The 17,292-nt window shown below is 46.9% G+C and overlaps 1 protein-coding gene across 11 annotated transcripts in view; it reads right to left on the bottom strand.

Annotated features, from left to right (window-relative positions):
- Window positions 1–16,468, bottom strand: part of GRIA4 (glutamate ionotropic receptor AMPA type subunit 4) — a 478,284-nt gene extending 461,816 nt beyond the window's left edge. For 4 of the 11 annotated variants that reach the window (XR_013274705.1, XR_013274706.1, XR_013274704.1 and 1 more), the window contains exons 1-2: window positions 15,936–16,466; window positions 11,529–11,687 (exon numbers count right to left, since the gene is read on the bottom strand). Coding sequence is in view for 8 of the 11 variants with exons in the window: in XM_077484351.1 (XP_077340477.1) it covers window positions 11,529–11,687; window positions 15,936–16,023 (247 nt within the window). In the remaining 3 variants the exon portion in view is untranslated. Of the gene's footprint in view, window positions 1–11,528; window positions 11,688–15,935 lie in introns of all 11 variants that reach the window. The other 7 variants (XM_077484347.1, XM_077484345.1, XM_077484349.1 and 4 more) reach the window with 4 other exon arrangements.
- Window positions 16,469–17,292: the final 824 nt, after the last annotated feature.

Here is a 17,292-nt window from a genome sequence, read left to right on the forward strand (position 1 = left end):
CCCCCACCCTCTCTTGCGATCCTCCACTGTGACAGCAGATGGGAAACCCTTTCCCCACACCCGCTGTCACAATTTAAAAACAGCGTGGCTGTGCGGAGCGTGCCTGAGTGATCTGTGAATGAATGAACTACAAGTCTTGCCACCAACAGACAATTCGTAGTTCTCAATGAACTACCATGGTACTCATCAACGCCCTCGTAGTTCACTGATGCTTCCTGCAGCAGAGTAACGGTCTCCCTGTATGGATGTACGGGCAGACAGCTGTTAGGAGCCTGACATTGCACCAGCGACCTGCTTATCATGGATGCAATGCTTTGCGGGCTGCATGGTAAAAAAAAAAAATAATGCACTTTTTTTTACATGCAAAATTATGTGCGTTTTTAATAATTTTTTAACAAAAGGTTAACTTATCCTTTAAATGTTATGATTTGTATTAGGGTCCAGTCACAACTGTATTGTGTTACTGGTAATTCATGTGTTGCCACACATTGTGCTAAGACAGTCCATTTTGAATTAGCCCTTAAAGTGGTTGTAAACCCTTACAAACCACTTTGACCTACAGGTAAACCTAGATTAAGGCTTACCTGTAGGTCCAAGAAATATCTCCTAAACCTATATGGTTTAGGAGATATTTGCCTGAAAACAGGCACCGCTGTCTACGGCGCATTCTCAACGACGGAGCTGCCGCGCGTGTCGGCTCCTGTGCGCAATGACAGCGGCGGAGCTGCGAGACCCCACCAAGAAGATGGATGCGGCGGACTACAGGGGACAGCGGTGACTTCGCTGGCTCCTGTGTCAGGTAAGTGACACATAATGGACTACTATGCGATGCATAGTAGTCCATTATGCTTTGCCTTTGCAGGGAATGAAAGAGGAAGTAAACTCATCAGGGTTTACTTCCTCTTTAATGGGCAGCAGTGAACAATATTTTGGGCAACACAGTGCATGTACGTTCACATCCAGGGGCACTGAAGTGCACAGGTATTGGTTGACAATGTTTATGTGCTCTGGGGTGCCGTTCAGAATGAATCATAACATAAAGCACATATACAGCATTGGCTGCACACAGACTATCCCTATTCAGTTACAAAACATATCCCCGCATCCAGGACTTCTCCAAAGCCTCTTCCCCCCTCTGGAACTTCTTATCCCAATATGTCTGGCTATCTCCAACTCTGTCCACCAGTAGGTGAACCTACAGGTGGACAGAGTCACATGAGAGTTGGAGATAATGAGATTAGTGTGATGTTTATATCATATTTTAATGTCATAATTATTGTAATAAAGTGATACGAATTTTAACCACTTACGGACCGCCCACGTGTATATACATCGCTAATTTAACATTAAATACTGGAGTTATGGCCGCTATCTTTTTATAAAACTGGGGTTATGGACGGTATCTTTTTATACAGCAGGCGATCCTCTTTCACATAAAAGTGGTTCCAGATGCGGATTTGCCACAGGATAATTTTTATGGGTAGTGGGAGAGGCTCCCCCCTCCCGCAGCTTTCCGGTCGTTTCCACCGCTTACTGGAGAGATAAGCAGCGGCGGAAATGATCCATTCCGGTGGAGTGATGGGCAGGAAGTCGAGTGAGGCCAAGATGGTCCCCACTCGACTCTATGCCCTTGGAGGATTGGAGTGACATCAAATGTCACTTCCGCCCTCCGGCCTTAAAGGGCCAATTTTTTTTTTTATGTGGAAACAAAACAACCATGACACTACCTGCCTGGAGTTTGCATGTTCTCCCTGTGCCTGCATGGCTTCCTCCAAGTACTATGGTTTCCTCTGGGTACTCTGAAGACATGCTGGTAGGTTAAGTGGCTTCTGTCTAAATTGGCCCTAGTATATGAGTGTGAGTTAAGGACCTTAGATTGTAAGCTCCTTGAGGGTAGGGACCGATGTGAATATACAATGTATATGTAAAGTGCTGTGTAAATTGATGGTGCTACAGTATATAAGTACCTTAACTACTTAAGGACCGCCTCCTGTATATATACATCGGTACTTTTAAGAGGGATACCTCGGTAACGGCAGCAGCTGCTGCCACAACCAAGATATCCCTCTTTACAGGTCCTGTTTACGATAATGGTGGTCTCCGAGGCGGGTTTGCCACGAGATCACCGTTATCAGAGGCGGGAGAGGTGGCCGCGCCCTCCGCCACTTACTGGAGCCGTCGGTAGCGGCAGAGGCGATCAGGTCCTTCTTGTTGCTAGGTATGGAGAAGAGTGAGGCTAAGATGGCCCCCACTCGTCTCTATACCATAGGAGGGCAGAAGCGACGTCAAATTTTCACTTCCGCCCTCACCTCTTAAAGGAACATTTTTTCAATGTCATTTTTTCAAATTACATTTTTTTTTTATTGCATTTAAGTCCAAATATGAGATCTGAGTACTTTTTGATCCCAGATCTCATATTTAAGAGGACCTGTCATGTTTTTTTCTATTACAAGGGATATTTACATTCCTTGTAATAGGAATAAAAGTGATCCAATTTTTTTTAACAGTGTAAAAATAAATAAAATCAAGTAAAATAAATAATAATTTTTTTTTTTAAAAACACCCCGCCCCAATGAGCTCACGTGCAGAAGCGAACGCATACGTGAGTAGCGCCCGCATATGAAAATGGTAGTCAAACCACACATGTGAGGTATCGCCGTGATCGGTACAGCGAAAAGAATAATTCTAGCCATAGACCTCCTCTGTATCGCCAAAGATGCAACCTGTAGCATTTTTTAAATGTCGCTTATGGAGATTTTTAAAGGGTAAAAGTTTGATGCCATTCCACGAGTGGGCACAATTTTGAAGCGTATCAATTTACTCGGTGTAACATTATCTTTCACAATATGAAAAAAAAAATTGGGCTAATTTTACAGTTTTTTCAAAAAAAAGTGTGCTTGCAAGACCGCTGCACAAATACGGTGTGAAAAAATGTATTGCAATGTCTGCCATTTTATTCTTTAGGGTATAAGAAAAAAAAACAATATATAATGTTTGGGGGTTCTAAGTAATTTTCTAACTGTTTTAAACATGTAAACACCATGTCTGAAAAAGAGGCCTGGTCCTTAAGACCCGGTGGCGACTCATCAGGCGACTTAGCCGCCTGACAAGTCGCGTCCTGTTCTGTGCAATGGAACCGTTCTAATCGGAGAGACTCAAGTCGGTCCGACTTAGAAAAAGGTTCCTGTACGACTTTTGGGGCGACTTGCATTGATTTCTATACAGAAGTCATTTTGCAAGCCTCCGCTAAAGTCGGATCCCGGTCGCCTGAGGCAGTCGCGCTGCCTCAGTGTGAACCGGGTCTTAGTGTTTAAATAATAATAAATAAAAGAAAGAGTTTTTGTAGCATCTGCTTTTTACAATAAGTATGATGTTTCCCAAACAAGGACCACATTAACCGTTAGAATTTTGGGGGTTATTTACTAAAGGCAAATCCACTTTACACTACAAGTGCAAACTACAAATGCAAAGTGCACTTGAAATTACATTGAAAGTGCGCTTGGAAGTGCAGTCGCTGTAGATCTGAGGTGGACATGCAAGGAAAATAAAAAACAGCATTTTAGCTAGCACATGATTGAATAATGAAATCAGCAGAGCTTCCACTCATTTCAGATCTACCCCTCAGATTTACAGCGACTGCACTTCCAAGTGCACTTTCAGTGCAATTTTCAAGTGCGCTTTCCACTTGTAGTGCAAAGTGGATTTGCCTTTCGTAAATAACCCCCTTTGTGTATTCAGTAAAAAAAAATTGAAACATTTCCTGTCCTTCGCCTTTCGATTTTAAAAGGGTCATTGATTTGTCCCCATCAACCATTAGGAAATTGAACAAACGATCCAAAAGCGGAAGTTTTTGAACAAAATTCTAACTGTGTACGGCCAGCTTAAGTCATACAAACCGGAAACGTACTTCTTACTGAAAGGATTAATTACAGAACAATTTACTCCTCTAATGCTGACGAAAACGTCGGGCCCCTGCAAAGCAAACTGCCACATGCAATGCAAATTCCCCAAATGCAGCAATCCTAGGCACAGTAATGACTTTGTGCCTGGGCTGATAACAGCTCAGTATGTGGCAGCAGTTCCAGATAGTGTCTTCTGTGAAACGGAGTAGAGCAGATTTTAACTTGCTCTGGCACTTATGTATGGATGCACGGAGACACACTCAGAGGATCTATGCATTACGTGATGATAACGGACATTTATAACCCAGAATATAGGAGCAGGGCAGCCTTAAGTGACATCAGCAGATCAAGCTTCAGCGTCAACCTACTTATAAAGATAACCTTCCACATCACTGGCTGCCTAATTTCCAGGCCACTGCGTAACCGCTGTAGCAAGTGCTTTCCCAAAAGGCGATACACACATTAAACCACAAAAGGCACCCAATGCAGCATTTCTACTCCAATCCTCCAATCAAAATAAATCCAAAATCCTTAGCAAATGTGTACAGAAAAAAAAAAAAAAAAAAGAAAAGACAATGCGTTGTTGTTTAATATGGCTTTTGTATCCAGCAAAGACAAGCGTTCTATACATTGAAGCAGCAGCTGCATCTGCATTATGTTAATCCGAACTCTGTTGTCTGGATTTGCTGCATATCCTTAAGACCTTTCTAGCAGCTATTAAAAATACACACGGGCTATATCAAGAAAAAAGCCCACAGCGTAAACAACAACAAAAAAAGAAATGGTCACAGTGATGGCACTAAAATTATTTAGTAACATGCCGGATTATTTATTAAAGCGACCACGCAATGCATACACTGCAGCAACCCCTAGCAACTGATCTGAGGTTCTCTTGAACCTCTGTGACCTCAATAAGCTGAAATATGATTGGTTGTTATGGATGACTGCTTGTCTTCATTACCCTTCGCAACTAGTTTATTACTTAAAGAGAACCAGTCACGGCTGGGCAGCAGCAATTTGAATTTTCTGCCTTAAATTATTACAATTGCGCTGGCTTGCTCATGAAAGATTTATATCTGTCCGCTTATGTCTGAAGGCTTGTTCACACTACCTCTGTACAGATTAATGCTGGTTCAAAGCAAGGGCATGTGGAAAACAATTGTTTTCTGTGTGCCCTGTTCATACCACACTGCTACACACAAAGTGGGGCGCTGTGCGCTGCATGAAAATGCAGATGTGCTGCATTTTATATATATATATATATATATATATATATAGTGCAGACTAGTGCCCATACATCACAGGCCCCCGAATATCACAGGGCCCCGTACAGCCTACCTGACAAGCTAACCGGACAATCCCCTGCCCCGTACATCACAGTGCCTCATACATCACAGGGACCGATACAACCTACCTGACAACACCCCACCCCGTACATCACAGTGCCCCGTACATCACAGTGCCCCGTACATCACAGTGCCCCATACATCAAAGGGACCGATACAACCTACCTGACAACCCCCTGCCTCATACATCACAGGGCCCCATACAGCCTACCTGACAACCCCCCGCCCCATACATCACAGGGCCCCATACAGCTAGCCGGACAATCCCCCACCCCATACATCGCAGGGCCCCATACAGCTAACTGGACATTCCCCCGCCCCGTACATCACAGGGTTCCATATAGCCTACCTGACAACCTCCCATCCCGTATATCCTACCTGACAACCCCCCGTCCCGTATATCCTACCTGACAACCCCCCTGCCCCGTACATTCCTATCTGACAATCCCCCGCCCGTAAGTTCCTATCTGACAACCCCCCGCCCCGTAAGTTCCTATCTGACAATCCCCCGCCCCGTATGTTCCTATCTGACAACCCCCCTCCCACCCCGTACATCTTACCTGACAACCCGCCGCTCCATATATCCTACCTGACAAACCCCCGCCCCTGTACATCCTACCTGACAACCCCTGCCCCTGTACATCCTACCTGACAACCCCCCCACCCCGTACATCCTACCTGACAACCCCCCACCCCGTACATTCTACATGACAACCCCCCTGCCCCGTATATCCTACCTGACAACCCCCCGCCCCTGTACATCCTACCTGACAACCCCCCTCCCCGTACATGCTACCTGGCAACCCCCCACCACCACGTACATCCTACCTGACAACCCCCCCCCCCCCCACCCCGTACATCCTACCTGGCAACCCCGCGCCCCGTACATCACAGGGCCCCATACAGCCTACCTGACAACCCCCCGCCCCATACATCACAGGGCCACATACAGCTAACCGGACAATCCCCCCGCCCCGTACATCACAGGGCCCCATACAGCTAACCGGACAATCCCCCGCCCCGTACATCACAGGGCCCCATACAGCCCGTACATTCCTATCTGACAATCCCCTGCCCCATATGTTCCTATCTGACAATCCCCCCCCCCCCCGTACATTCCTATCTGACAATCTCCTGCCCCGTACGTTCCTATCTGACAATCCCCCGCCCCGTACGTTCCTATCTGACAACCCCCACCCCTGTACATCCTACCTGACAACCCCCCACCCCTGTACATCCTAACTGACAACCCCCGCCCCGTACATCCTACCTGACAACCCCCCTTCCCGTACATCCTACATGACAACCCCCCTGCCCCGTATATCCTACCTGACAACCCCCCGCCCCGTACATGCTACCTGGCAACCCCCCCGTACATCCTACCTGACAAACCCCCACCCCGTACATCCTACCTGGCAACCCCACGCCCCATACATCCTACCTGGCAACCCCCCACGCCATACATCCTACCTGACAACTCCCCACCTTGTACATCCTACCAGGTACCTGACAACCTCCCTGCCCCGTACATCCTACCTGGCAACCCCCCACCCCATAATTCTACCTGACAACCCCCACCCCATACATCCTACTTGACAACCCCCCACCCTGTACATCCCACCTGACAACCCCCCTGCCCTGTACATTCTACCTGACAAACCCCAGCAACTGTGTGCAAAGCCCATGGTTGCAACCCCCTATTGCGGGTATAAAGCAGGCAGGCTTCTTTACCGCCTGTCAAATGCTCTCTAAAGAGATCAAATGCTGACTGCTCTTAAGATTGTTAATTTTTTATTATTATTATTTAAAATGTTTATGCATTCTTTTTTAGAATTGTATCTTCTTTTTTTACATTTTTTAACTGCCCTTTGGGCAGGCTTTGATGAGATATCAGGGGACTCCTGGTGTTTTACAGTGAAGAGAAGAGACTGAGCACATACATTCATTAGTCCCTTTCTCTGCAGCTTCAGATGCACTGGGCAGTGAGTGAAAGGAAGGCTTCCTGTTCATTCACAAACCGCAGTGTAATAAACACAGTTTACTATGCTTCAGTGATAAATGAACATAGGAGCGATCAGTACCGATCGCTCACTGTGTTCACTCAGGAAAGGCATGGGCCTGTAAATATGGGATATTTACCGGTCCCCTCTTCGCTCTCTATCCTGAAACTGATCCCCCGTGCTCCTGCAGCAGCTGCTGGTGGGAGAGGAGGGGAGCCGGCAGTGATGAGAGGGAGGGGGGCCAATAGCTGGTTAAAAGGGAAAGAGATCCAAGAACCAATCCCCCTGCAGCACAACCAAAGAGAGAAAAAAAGGCAGAAACTGGCAGCACTGCAGGGGATCCACAAGAGTCACAAATGTCAGAAATAGGGTAGTTCAGATGGCTGTCCTGCAGATGCCCAGGCCCACTTTTGTGGACTGATGGAGCCTGGGTGGGCTGGCTGTACTGCCTTACCTTTTGTCACACTTTAATAAAGTTAAAAAATATGTAAAGAGTGTGATGCGTTGTTATAGCACTTCGTTCCACCCCTTTCTGCCCCTACACAACGGACACTGGTGTGAACAAAAGCTAATTTACTAAAGACTTCACTGATTCAACATCTGCCAGCTCCTTCACTGGTACCAACGTCTTCACCTCGACTTCCAGATTCAACATCTTTGGCCTTCTCGATTGGCTAAGCCAGGATGACGTAATGCTCATACATGTGTACTGGAGTTTATTCATGCCGGTGTTCTGTCAAACTAGCCAACTCATCGAAATCTCCAACCACATCACTCTCCAGCATCATTAAATGGAGATTTTGATGACTTGGCTGTTTTGACAGAGCAGCTACTAAAGAGGAAAAGCTATCGCCACCTTGGAGGCAGCCATGCTGTTGGTTACTAGCAAGCGGACTAACAATGTCCACTCATTATATCGTGTACTCTAGTGTATACGCTGCTGGTGTTGTGTCAAAACAGCAAACTCGTCCAAATCTCCACTCACTGATGCTGTAGACTCACCAAAAGTGACGTGGTTTGGGATTTCAACGAGTTGGCTGTTTTGACAGAACAGGGCACCAAAAAATGCCATAAATGTACACTGAGCTGTACATGCACAGCACAGTGTACATTCAGAAAAAAACATTTGTGAGAAGGCAGGCTTTTTATTGTAGAAGAGACATAGCATTTCTCTTCTGCAATAAAAAGCTTGTCTGCTCACATAATTTTGCTTTAAAGCAGAACTACGGGTATATTATAACAGACGGTGAGCAGGTACCTACCTTCCTGCTCACAGCCTTCTACAGGACTTAACTGAGCTGCGCATGTGCAGCTCAGCTTACTTTGCCAGCACGGTCCTTGTGCGCCAGGATGACTGACTCCTGCGCATGCACAGGTCTTACGCCACCCCATGCCGGCCAATGAAGGTGCCCGAAGACCAGCACGCATGGAGAAGATGCCAGTGCTAATGAGGGACCTGGACCGTTAGAGAGGAGGTAAGTAAAGTGTAGGAGTTGAGAATGTTCACACAAAAAAAAAGAGTGACAATCCACTCCACTACCAATCACGATAATAGCAAACTCCTGTTTATTTATGTGATCTGCATCTGTAGAATCCTACTCTACTTTAAGCTGAACTCCAGAAATTAGATAAAATCCCAAACAATTACCACCCCCCCCCCCCCCCAACTGCAAAAGGTAATGCTTGTTTAGTCTTTGTGCCCATGGATAAGGTGTAACACATAGCTCTTACTCCTGGCATACTCCTGTCTCCACCAGGCTCCTCCCACCCTGTGTCTGGTAAAGCACTGCCACCCCTCTAAGGTGCTCTTAGCTGTGGTTACATGCTTGCCCCTGCTACTAGCCCTGCATTGTACTTAATGATGCCAAGGGTCTGCCCACAGCCAGAAGCTTTAGGTAGAATAGCTGGCACCTGCCAGACTGTGGGAAAGGGCAATTATTACACCTTATCCCTGCACATTAAACAAGCATTTAGCCCTTGCAATGCTGGGGACACCACTGCAGGGTTAGAATTTGTCTAATTCCCAGAGTTCTGCTTTAAGAACAACATAATGGGGGGGGGGGGGGGGGCAGATATAGTAATTTCTTAATTAGGTCTGTAACTAAAACTAAATATATTCTGTATCTTGCACAAATCCAATAGTGACTGGTACTCTTTAAGAAGGGTGTTGCTACAGAGCAGGGGTCTCCAAACTTTTCAAAGGGCACATTTTTTTTTCTCCTTTGGATTTTAGAGGGGCCGGATTTTGACCAGTGGGTGCATAAAATGTCCCAGGGCCAGCATCATTGAGAATAAACATGGCCGCCGGGTTGGTGGTCAGTAGGAGAAGTAGTGCCCCATCAGTGGTGTCAGTAAAAGGCATAGTGCCCCATCATTGGTGTCAGTAGAAGGAATAGTGCCCCATCATTGGTGTCAGTGGGAGGAATAGTGCCCCATCATTGGTGTCAGTGGGAGGAATAGTGCCCCATCATTGGTGTCAGTGGGAGAAATAGTGCCCCATCATTGGAGTCAGTGGGAGAAATAGTGCCCCGTCATTGGAGTCAGTGGGAGAAATAGTGTCCCATCGTTGAAGTCAGTGGGAGAAATAGTGCCCCGTCATTAGAGTCAGTGGGAGAAATAGTGTCCCATCGTTGAAGTCAGTGGGAGAAATAGTGTCCCATCATTGAAGTCAGTGGGAGAAATAGTGTCCCATCATTGGAGTCAGTGGGAGAAATAGTGTGCCATCATTGGTGTCAGTGGGAGGAATAGTGCCCCATGATTGGTGTCAGTGGGAGGAATAGTGTCCCATCGTTGAAGTCAGTGGGAGAAATAGTGCCCCGTCATTAGAGTCAGTGGGAGAAATAGTGTCCCATCGTTGAAGTCAGTGGGAGAAATAGTGTCCCATCATTGGAGTCAGTGGGAGAAATAGTGTCCCATCATTGAAGTCAGTGGGAGAAATAGTGTCCCATCATTGGAGTCAGTGGGAGAAATAGTGTGCCATCATTGGTGTCAGTGGGAGGAATAGTGCCCCATGATTGGTGTCAGTGGGAGGAATAGTGCCCCATCATTGGTGTCAGTGGGAGGAATAGTGCCCTATCATTGGTGTCAGTGGAAGGAATAGTGGCTCATATCTTTGGGAGGAACAGTGCCCAAAGGGCTGGATAAAGGCCAGTAAAGGGCCACATCTGGCCCTCGGGTTGCAGTTTGGAGACCCCTGCTATAGAGCAATGAAGCTGTTATCCATAGCAGTTACATTTACGGTGCAGTAACATGCATTATGTCACGCATTATTACATTATGGTCGCCCCGTGAAACCAATGGACACACCAACACATCTCAAAAACCAGACATGTCCCAAAATTTTGGCCGCAGCGCACCATGTTATATTGCCATGCACTGTTGTGATGATGCATTGCAGTGCCATTCATTTTAAATGCATTATCACACATGTAAATTGGCCCTAATGACTGCTAATCTGTGATTGGTTGGAAATCACTGCTCTCTACATCATGTGCCAAAATAAATCTGTACCTGGGAAATATTAATATGCTGCCTGTGGCAACCAATCACTGTACATGTCATCACTGTGTAGAACAGAGCAAAGCTGACGTCTGATTGGGCGGTATAACAATTTCCTTTTTTCCCCGTTTACCACCTCAGTCTGAAAACCGCCACATTATCATTGCATCGGTTTTACAATTGGTAAAATGTCACTTCTTATTTTAGTGCTGACACTATATATGATACATGACAGGCAACATTAAAAAACACTAATGATAATTTAGAAGAGCACAGCCGCAAATTTACCAGGGATGCATCCAACTGCCACTTTTATTTAATAAGGCGAAATGTGAGGCCCATAGAAAACACTGCCACTGATCTGGTGTCAGTAAACTGACATATGATTGGTTGTTAAGGGTAACCGCACTTTGCGTATTAACATTATCATTATTAATGCGTTATTGAACGAGTGTATACCTGAATAGCTGCAATAAACAGTGATTGGAAATGTTCTTCTGGCAGTGAATATCAACTGTATACCGCCATGTCTCACTTACCACCATTTCACCCGCCCCACCCCCAGTGGACTGCCCCATCTGCATAACATTAGCAGGAAAATGTCATATCTGATTAGTCAGCGGAGTGAATAGAAGGTGATTTCTACTCTCAGAAGTATTCTGCTTTCAGGGAATACAAAAGATGAATGGTAGGGTCCCTCCGCATGCCCGCGTACAAACACGTATTTCATGAATGGCTTCCATTTACCCATGACTCCCGCTCATCCATCCATCCATACTTACAGGCATTTGTAACGGCGAAACTGTTGGCTGTTTCTATGTTGTCTACGTGAGGAACCAAATTAAAAATTGCTTCCGACTCATTGGGGCTTGTGTTATGGAGAAAAATCGCTAATCGGAAAGCTGTATATTCCTGATCTGTATTTCGGATGAAAAGCCCACCTGAAAAAAGAAAAGAAAAGCGTGTACAGTTATACACATCCAGCCAGATAATCAGTTCATTGTATGCAGGTGCAATAAGGACTGGCAGCATTCCGCTCCATTAATTAGAGGCATTGATATGTGACATGTGCATGGAGTGACGGTCAGATCGCATTGCACAGTGCAGGGGGGAAACGTTACTATCACAGCTCGGATGCCGGGATAAATATCACACTTTATTTAGCAATGTCAGTTCACGATTTTTGCTATGTCTGGAAAACGAATGAGCTACAGATTTTATTAGAGACCAAAGGAGGCAGTTAGCCTAACCCAAGGGGACCCATTAAATCATTTTCAGGTCTCAGGGAACCCCTACTTAAATGAATTTAAGTGCAAAAAAGGCCCTTTACATTGGTGGTCAGTGGGAAGAATGCCCCTCCCCCCCTCCTACCCTGGTGATGAGTAAGAAGAATGCCCCTTAAATTGGTGGTGAGTGAGAAGAATGCCCCCTTTTAGATTGGTGGTGAATGAGAAGGATGCCATTTACATTGGTGGAAAGTGGGAAGAGTGCCCCTTTTGCATCGAGGGGAACCCCTACGTAAATTACTTCATTGGGGGCAGTGCAAAGAATGCCCTTTACATTGGTGGTCAGTGGGAAGAATATCCCTTATATGTTTAGTCAGTGAGAAAAATGCCTCCTAACATTGGTGGGTAGTGGGAAGAATGCCTCTTACATTGGTGGGCAGTGGGAGGAATGTCCCTCCTACATTGGTGGGCAGTGGGAAGAATGCAACCTTTTACATTGGCGGTGACTGGAAAGAATGCCCACTACAGTGGTGGTCAGAATGCCAGCTGTACAGACAGTGGGAAGAAGGATGCTCCCCTCATTTTGGTGGTCAGTGGAAAGAATGCCCATCTTACACTGGTGGTCAGTGAGAAGCATGCCCTCTTACATTGGTGGTAAGTAGGAAGGATGCCCCCTACACTTGTGACCAATAGCAAGAATGCTCCTTACATTGGTGGTAAGTGGGAAGCATGCCCCCTTTACACTGGTAGTCAGTGGGAAGAATCCCCCCTTACATTATTGTTAGGGACAGAATGCCCCCCTTACAGTGTTGGTCAGTGGGAAGAATGCCTCCTTACATTGGTGGTCAGTGGGAAGAATGCCCCCCTTACACTGGTGGCCAGCAGAAATAATGTTCCCTTACAGTGTTGGTCAGAGGGAAGAATGCCCCCTTGCTGTGTTTATCAGTTGAAAGAATGCCCCCCTTACATTGGTGGCCAGTGAGAAGAATGCCCCCTTACATTGGTGGCCAGTGAGAAGAAGGCCCCCCTTACATTGGTGGCCAGTGGGAAGAATGTCCCCTTATATTGGTGGTCGGTGAAAAGAATGCCCCCCTTACATTGGTGGCCAGTGGGAAGAATGCTCCCTTACATTGGTGGTCAGTGAGAAGAATGTCCTCCTTACATTGGTGGCCAGTGGGAAGAATGTCCCCTTACATTGGTGGTCAGTGGGAAGAATGCCCCCTTACATTGGTGGCCAGTGGGAAGAATGCTCCTTTACATTGGTGGTCAGTGAGAAGAATGTCCTCCTTACATTGGTGGCCAGGGGGAAGAATGTCCCCTTACATTGGTGGCCAGTGGGAAGAATGCTCCCTTACATTGGTGGTCAGTGAGAAGAATGTCCTCCTTACATTGGTGGCCAGTGGGAAGAATGTCCCCTTACATTGGTGGTCAGTGGGAAGAATGCCCCCTTACAAAGGTGGTCAGGGACAGAATGCCATCCTTACAGTGATGGTGAGTGAGAAGAATGCCCCTTACATTGGTGGTCAGAATACCAGCTATACAAACAGCGAAAAAGATCACCAGTGTTGTGCCACTGGCTCTGCTAAATGGCACTGAACCCAAAACTATGAAGGTACCATCACATGGAAGGTCAATCAGCCACAGCTTAAGATACCCCAACTACCTTTGGAGGAGCCCTGGGTGAGAATGGCTGAGCTGGGCTGTTATTTGACTGCTATGCAACTAATCCAAGCATCACCACCAGGAAGCCGACATATAACTAGGCACTCACAATCACTGGAAGGGGTGAATTCAGTATTTGTGACCAATCGGGGATGGCTTCCTTTTCTACATAGATAATGGGGGGGGGGGGCTAAAATATAAGCTTAAGTGGGAGAAGTTAAAGAGATTGACCGTTTCCCGAGTCAATATCCCGGCACACCTCTCACCTTTTGTCATTTCTGGTGACAGATTTATGTGTTTAGGGCCAGCCTATGAGTGCCATGGATGGCAGATATCTAAACTGCTATAATATTTGCCCACCTTCGGACACCAGTTGCAACCATTGCCCACGGTGGGTTAGCTGTTTGCACCCTAAAAATAACAATGTCCATGAACTTATGGAAAAGAGATCAGTTGAAACCTGGTCACAAGCCACTATCAAGACCGCTAGCTAGTATCCCATCTTATGCCACATTCCAGCTGCCATGCCACATTACATCAATATATCCCATATGTTGAACCAACCCTTAATGCATTCCATACTATGATCAAAGAACTGAAATGTTGATGTCCTATCAACTGCCGAAATCAAATAGGTAGCCAACGGATTTAAAGGAACTTATTCTATCCGCCTGAACACAAGCAGTGTCTTATTATACAGAGAGGACAAAAAGTCAGTCTACTCTCGGAATCTCATTAACCCCCCCCCCCCCCTCCACCCCCCCCCCCCTTCCTTCTCTCGGAAACAACAGTGCAATAAATGATGCAGAGGTGAGCTGCAAGACATTAAAAGCCATCCTAGTGTAGAGATGCCATCAAAGTAGAGCGGAGGCTTCCTCCGAAAGGGACGCATTGCTCGAATGCACAACTTTCCAACTAGCCATCATGTAGAGATGATGATGGGGAGACTGCACAAGAACAGGACAGCATTGCTACTGCAGCAATCCCATCACACACATCAGACATCCACACAATGCAGGGGAGGCCAGGCCTGGGTGGCAGGTTTGTGTTTGGGGGGTTACCCTCCAGTGAGCCAAACAAACTCGTTAGTCATTATTGATTATCTTATCTGCTGCGGAACTCTTGACTCTCAGCTGTCAATCACATCTCTAGACGTGGCTGGCACAATTGTGTCTATTGGGTTGACCAGCCGTGAGGTTATGTTGGGAAGGGATGAAGAAGGGGGGGGGGGGGTTGGGTTACCATGGGGGGGAGGAGGGGGGTAGTTGTCATCTGATGAGCAGAACAGATCTGTCAATCATTTTTGATCACTCTAGCTACTGCAGAAACTCTTGGCTCTCAGCTGTCAGTCCCAGCTCTAGATATTGCTGGTGGTTGGATTGACCATCCAAGAGGTTATGCAGTGGCAGAACACCAGGGAATGGATAAAGAAGAAGGGGGGTTGGGTTATCCTGGGGGTAGATGTCATCTGATGAGCTGGACAGACCTGTTAATCATTTTTGATCACACTAGCTACTGCAGAAACTCTTGGCTCTCAGCTGTCAGTCCCATCTCTAGACATTGCTGGTGGTGTTGTGCTGACTATCCAAGAGGTGATGCGGTGGCAGAACACCAGGGAAGGGTTGAGGAAGAGGGAAGGGGGTCATCTACACTTGAGATCCTTTAGATAGCAAGCTCTTTGGGTCATGCTTGCGTGTGGGTACGATGCTACAGAAGAGGTTGGAGCCATAGAACTCAATGATCATGATAGCCAGCAAAGGGGTTGAAGCCATGGAACTCAATGACCATGATAGCCAGCAAAGGGGTTGAAGCCATGGAACTCAATGACCATGATAGCCAGCAAAGGGGTTGAAGCCATGGAACTCAATGACCACCATAGCCACCAAAGAGGTTGGAGCCATGGAACTCAATGACCACCATAGCCACCAAAGAGCTTGGAGCCATGGAACTCAATGACCACCATAGCCACCAAAGAGCTTGGAGCCATGGAACTCAATCACCACCATAGCCACCAAAGAGGTTGGAGCCATGGAACACAATGACCACCATAGCCACCAAAGAGCTTGGAGCCATGGAACTCAATCACCACCATAGCCACCAAAGAGGTTGGAGCCATGGAACTCAATGACCACCATAGCCACCAAAGAGGTTGGAACCATGGAACTCCACCACCACCACCATAGCCATGATATAGACATGCAACGAGCTCTAAGTTGCCAAGGAACCCCAAGTGCCCCTGAGCTGTAAGTCCCCCCCCCCCCAACCCCAGGTGCCCAGCGACCTCCATGCCCAGCTCCTTACCTATCTGCACACTGCTAGGGAAAGCTCCCCAAGCAAAGCCCCAAAATCCCGAGACTAAGAAGACAATGTGCTGGCAGATAATCCGCATCTTCTCTGGCTGTGTGTCTCTGGATGCCGCGGAGAAGCCGTGCAGGAGGAGGAGGAGGAGGAGGAAGAGGAGGAGGAGGATGCCCGTCTAGCGTGCCATGCTGCCCAGGCTGCTCCTTCCCGCAGTGTCCATACCCCGGGAGAGCTCCGGAGATCCTTCCACATGCAAGATGGTGGAGTCGGCGCTGGTGGTGGAGGGATGAGACATGCGCTATCTCTCCTCACTCTCCCCCCATCACACACAAAGGAGGTCTGTCTGTCCGGAGGACACCTTCCTCCCTTCCTTCCTTCCTTCCCTCCTTCCTTCCTTCCTTCCTTCCTTCCTTCCTATCCCGGCTGTCAGTGTGTCAGCAATGGCATGAATGGGATGATCGTAGTATGGAGGAGGGAGGAGGGAGGATGGAAGGCAGACTGGCCCCCCCCTCCTGTCACTGCTCTATACACAGCAATAGCCGAGCACAGTCACTGCAGCAAACCTCTCCCAGCATCAGCACCACATGGGGGAGGGGAGGGGGCAGAGCCAGGGTGAGCCAAGGTCATCCCACTGCCCCACATACATTCGTTTAGATACACCCAGGACATACAGTCTATTAGATACACCCAGGAGATACAGTCTATTAGATACACCCAGTACATACAGTCTATTAGATACACCCAGGACATACAGTCTATTAGATACACCCAGGAGACACAGTCTATTAGATACACACACAGTACATACAGTCTATTAGATACACCCAGGACATACAGTCTATTAGATACACCCAGGAGACACAGTCTATTAGATACACCCAGGACATACAGTCTATTAGATAGCCCCCCATACATTCTATTAGATACACCCAGGAGATACAGTCTATTAGATACACCCAGGAGATACAATCTATTAGATACACCCAGGAGATATAGTTCATTATATACACCCAGGAGATACAATATATTAGACACATTCAGGAGATACAGACTATTAGATACACCCAGGAGACACAGTCTACTAGATACACCCAGGACATACAGTCTATTAGATAACCCCCCATACATTCTATTAGATACACCCAGGAGATACAATCTATTAGATACACCCAGGAAATACAGTCCATTATATACACCCAGGAGATACAATATATTAGACACACCCAGGAGATACAGTCTATTAGATACACCCCCATACATTCTATTAGATACACCCAGGAGATACAATCTATTAGATACACTCCCCATACATTCTGTTAGATACACCTCCCATACAGTCTATTAGATACACCCAGGA

Source organism: Lithobates pipiens, unplaced genomic scaffold (assembly GCF_037356315.1).
Source record: "Lithobates pipiens isolate NorthernLeopardFrog02 unplaced genomic scaffold, aLitPip1_a1.2 Scaffold_16, whole genome shotgun sequence".
NCBI lineage: Eukaryota > Metazoa > Chordata > Amphibia > Anura > Ranidae > Lithobates > Lithobates pipiens.